The 5,031-nt window shown below is 34.7% G+C and overlaps 1 protein-coding gene across 1 annotated transcript; it reads right to left on the bottom strand.

The window, feature by feature from the left end:
• Nucleotides 1-3,783: 3,783 nt before the first annotated feature.
• On the bottom strand, nt 3,784-4,806 carry LOC101894475 (uncharacterized). The gene has a single exon (XM_005177418.4). The coding sequence runs from the start codon at nt 4,159-4,161 to the stop codon at nt 3,985-3,987; it is 177 nt and encodes a 58-aa protein (XP_005177475.1). The 5' UTR covers nt 4,162-4,806; the 3' UTR covers nt 3,784-3,984.
• Between the last annotated feature and the right edge of the window lie 225 nt (nt 4,807-5,031).

Below are 5,031 nucleotides of genomic sequence, written 5' to 3'. Positions count from 1 at the left end.
TTTGAAGATCTACAAATCTTCTTCTATGAGAAGATCTACAAATCTTCTTCTATTAAAAGATCTGTAGATCTTCTCATAGAAGATCTTTAGATCTTCTATGAGAAGATCTACAGATCTTCTATGAGAAGACCAGCAGATCTTCTATGAGAAGACCTACAGATCTTCTATGAGAAGGACTACAGATTTTCTATGAGAAGATCTACAGATCTTCTAGTAGAAGATCTACAAATCTTCTAAACGAAGATCTACAAATCTTCTACACGAAAATCTACAAATCTTTTATACGAAGATATTCAGATCTAGAGATCTTTTATGAGAAGATCATCAGATCTTCTATGAGAAGATCATCAGATCTTGTATGAGAAGATCTACAGTGTCTGTCTGGTTGGTGCGTACGATAAAAGACTGACTCTACAGATCTTATATGAGAAGATCTACAGATCTTCTATGCAAAAATGGACAATATCGTTCCATTTCATCAAGTACCTCCCCCACAAAGTATCAACATTTTGAATAATTATAATTCATACAAAATGTGATCTAAGAGTCCGATTATTTTCAAATTACAAACATCACATTATTTTTATTAACCCAAGGTCGTATGTGAAGATGGAATATATCGGAATATATCCCTCCGGTACCTCCCCCATAAGGGTCAATATTTTGAACAACCTAAAATTAACATTCGATTCAATTCAGACTTGGTGCATATCAATATTTCTTTCAATACAAGATCTGTTATAAAGATGGTAGAGATAGGAATATTTCTTCTGGTAACTCCCCCACAAAGGGTCAAAATTTTGAATAACATAAAATCATTCATAAAATCCGAAAAAAAACATCCAATTATCCCACATCCCATTATTTCTACTCCACTCCACTGTCCACTCCTTCTGGTACCTCCCCCACAAAGGGTCAACATTTTGAAAATCCTTGCAGCTCATAAAACACTAAATTAGCATCCGATTCCATTCATACTTAGAGCATCTCAATATTTCCATCAATACAAGATATGTTACAAAGATGGTAGAGATCGGTTCAATCCTTCTGGTATCTCTCTCACATACGGTTAAAGATTTTGAAAAATAAAACGCTCAGAGAATGCGAAATAAGCATCCAACTCTCTCCAAATGAAACACATACAAACAATTTTGCTAACACAAGATCTTTTGTGAAGATGATAAATATATGTGAACCCTCTTTTGGTACCTCACGAACAAAGAGTGACAATTTTCAATACTTTTATCTGCCATAACTTTCGAAAAAAGTCAGTGATTCTCTTCGAAATTTGATATAATTGTTCGATTTTCTTGTAACATTGCCCATACAAATAGTGGTAAGGGTATTATGTTTTTGTGCATTTGTTTGTAACATGGAAAAGGGAACGAGATAGACCCATAGTGCCTTTTGGTGATCAGCGTAGAATCATATTTTAAGTCGATTTTTGCATGTCCGTCTGTCTGTCTGTCCACGTATTTTTGTAAATTAAATGCAGGTCGCATTTATTATTCGATTAAGATGAAATTTTCTAAATAACATTTGTTTGGCTCAAGGACGAACCCTATTGAAATTGGTGAAAATCGATCCAAATTTAGATATAGCTCCCATATATATCATTATTCGATTTCTGGTTTATTGTGCACCAAATAGCTTCAAATAACCCAAATGCAGTGAATTTTCGAAATTCAACCAAGTTTAGCATAGAATGAAGAATTTCAAATTTGCTCCCATACATATACGTTTCATCCGATTTGGTTTTTAAATCTCCAACTTTCGGAATATGCACTCTACCACACTGATATTTTGTACCAGATATGTCATAGAGCTTAGAAATAGCAAAATAAACCTTTCTTTTACGAGAGTTCCATTAAATATGCATAGTGCTGTAGGGTATCATATAGTCGGCCCAGCCCGACTTTCGAGCTTTCCTTACTGGATATTTCCTTTAAATATGATTGTCGCTATAACTTTCGAAATCGATTTTCAGTCTTTTTGATTTCTTTATACCCTACACCACAAGGTGGTCAGGGTATTATCTATTTGTGCATTTGTTTGTAACAGGCAAAATGAAACGAGATAGACTCATAGTTCCTTTTGATGATCAGCATAGAATCACATTTTGAGTCGATTTATGCATGTCCGCCCCTCAGTCCGTCTGTCCATGTATTTTTGTGAACAAAGTACAGTTCGTATTTATTACCCGATCCAGATGAAATTTTGCACAAATCATTTGTTTGGACCAAGGACGAACCCTATTGAAATTGAAGGTAATCGGTCAAAATTTAGATATAGCTCCCATATATATCTTCGTCCGATTTGCCTTTTTTGTGCACCAAACGTGTAATATCAGCCCGAATCGTATGGAATTTTGTACATACAACCAAATTAAGCCTGAAAATATGTATGCCAAATTTGATCGAAATCAGTTCAGATATAGCTATTGCTCCCATATATATTATTCATCCTATTTGTTATTTTTGGCCTCCGCTGCCGTAATATGCACTCTGTAACAACAATATTTGGGGAAAAATATCAAATGCAGCTCAGAAATACATTTGCTAAATTTTATCGAGATCGGTTCTGATTTGGATATATCTCCCATATATAACTTCGTCCGATTTACCTTTTATTGTACACCAAACATCTAATATTTGTCCAAATGTTATGGAATTTGGCACTTACGACCGAATTGAGTCTAAAAGCTAGTATGTAAAATTTGGTGAAGATCGGTTCAGATATAGCTATAGCTCCCATATATATTGTTAATCCGATTTGTTATTTTTGTCCTCCGCTGTCGTAATATGCACTCTGTAACAACAATATTTGGGGAAATATATCAAATACAGCTCAGAAATATCTTTGCCAAATTTAATCGAGATCGGTTCCGATTTGGATATAGCTCCCATATATATCTTTATCCGATTTCATATTAATTGTGCACCAACACAATACAAGTCCGAATTTAAAAGATACAAATTTTTCGTTAAATTTAGTCCTTTGAACTTTAAATTATAATTATAATCATAGCGTGTATGATTGAATTCTCCCATAAAAACCTTTTATTGTTATGCGGAGCTCTACTAAATTAGCAAAGTGGTGTAGGGTATCATAAAGTCGGCCCCGCCCAACTTTAAGACTTTCTTTACTGGTTTTATTTTATTTCCATGCCAGGTTGTTTTATTTCGTCGTTTTTATAAAAAATCTGATAAAATGAGAATAAAATAATTCACCGTTTATATACCATTTAAAGGTCAATAGTGTTGTCATAAAAACAGATTTAATATAAAATGTTGTGCATTTCTTTGGAAAGTATACAAAACATGGACGTAGATGTAATATTCAATTGAGGGGTAGTCATCATTGAACCCCCTTTCCAATCACAAATACCTAAAATGGACCATCACATTAAATAATTTTTTAATGGGTGGTCATGTTTCATAAAATTGTAGTTGAAACCTGCTCCTGCTACGCCCATGACCACTTCACCCAAAATGCAATTCATAGCCTAACCAACAACCTGCGGCATTTATGGTGGCTGAGAAAAAAAAAACTAAAATTAATTTTTTATTTGGCTGAATTATGGCTTGTTGCGGTGATATTTTCAACTTCAACTTTTGCCAGGAAGACCAGAGAAACTGCACCTCTCTCAGCAAAACAAAAACCCCAAACAAGCCCCCACAAAAAGTAGTCGTGGGGTTTAATCCCAGAAATAAAAAATGAATAACACAACAGATTTTCCACAAAAATTTCATGATTTTTCTTTTTTATTTAATTTTTTCTCTCTCTTTTCGTTGAATTGATTGCTTATGTGTAAGAGACCATAGAATTATGTGTGTGTGTGTAAATCACATTGACATGTAGAAATGCAAAAAGTTTTCCATTAACACCAGATTACCGTTAATCACTTGACTTGTTATCCTCCAAAGTCCTTGAACAGGCTCCTCCTTCTCGGCATCGATAGTCGACGACTGACAGCCTGCATTATTATCCAGAGTGGATTATGGTATCGCCTGTGACAACATCCTCTTCATCCTGTAGGCCTGTTGTCGTTGTGAGGCCACATGTCATCATCAATACAAAAATAGACATTTCAATCATTCGACAGACACAAAAAGTCAATATGTCAACTAAATGTTCGGCAACACCCATATAAAGACACATGGCGCGTGAGACTCGACAAATCTAAGGATTCTTCTTCTGATGATGATGGCAATGCAACTGCCAATGAAACCGTCGATGATGATGGCGTTGATATCTCACAGGACGGTGTTAGACCATGAATGCCTGCATGTAAACGATTGGATTTGTTCTGCTGTTGTTCTTCACACAAAAAAAAAAACTTTTACGAGCGTTACAATTTTTTGATAGCTTTTTTATGTTCCTGTGATGGACGTGTTTTATTATCGGGTATTTTTGTTTTCCTCCTTCCCACCCTCGTTATCTGCAATTTGTAAACAAGAAAATCACGTCTTTAGAAGATACTTTAAAACTCGTAAATTCAAATATTTCGAAATGCCGTAACGCAAAAGCGTGCTAAGTGTGATGTTCCACTGATGGTTTGATGGATTCTAAATTGTGAACATGTTGCTGCTACAGCTGCCACTGCTGTTGTTTGCATACATGACTGCCAAGCATAAACGGAAAACGTTGGCACAAAATTTGCGTAGCTTTATAAGAGAATTCCTTTCTTCGTTCATTGCAGACGATTTTGCGCAGTCCCAGATTAACCAGAAAGGGAACATTTTTTATATGATTACAATTCTCTTTGTTCAATTGTATGGTATCTTGTTGGATTTTGCAACTATGTGTTATAATTAAAAAAAATATTGAAGAATTTTATTTTTGAATTTTGAAATATTGACCGAATTAAATAAACTTCAGAAACGTTATTAAAAAAGTTGTTGCAAAATGGTCAGGCTTTATACCTTTATTGTTGTTTTTATAAAAACAACGTTTGTTTATTAGTGGAGAACGATGGTAATGTTTACCAGGGGGTAAGGCAGGGAATACCTAGGTTTCGGAAAGAGCCAC

The sequence above is a fragment of the Musca domestica genome, unplaced genomic scaffold, assembly GCF_030504385.1.
Source record: "Musca domestica strain aabys unplaced genomic scaffold, Musca_domestica.polishedcontigs.V.1.1 8, whole genome shotgun sequence".
NCBI classification, from domain to species: Eukaryota; Metazoa; Arthropoda; class Insecta; order Diptera; family Muscidae; genus Musca; species Musca domestica.
Note: the sequence above shows the minus strand (reverse complement) of the source record. Positions and strands in the feature narration are given on the sequence as shown.

What these genes read in the sequence shown, in the direction of transcription:
- LOC101894475 (XM_005177418.4), bottom strand. Translation starts at nt 4,161, where the DNA reads ATGTGTCTTTATATGGGTGTTGCCGAACATTTAGTTGACATATTGACT.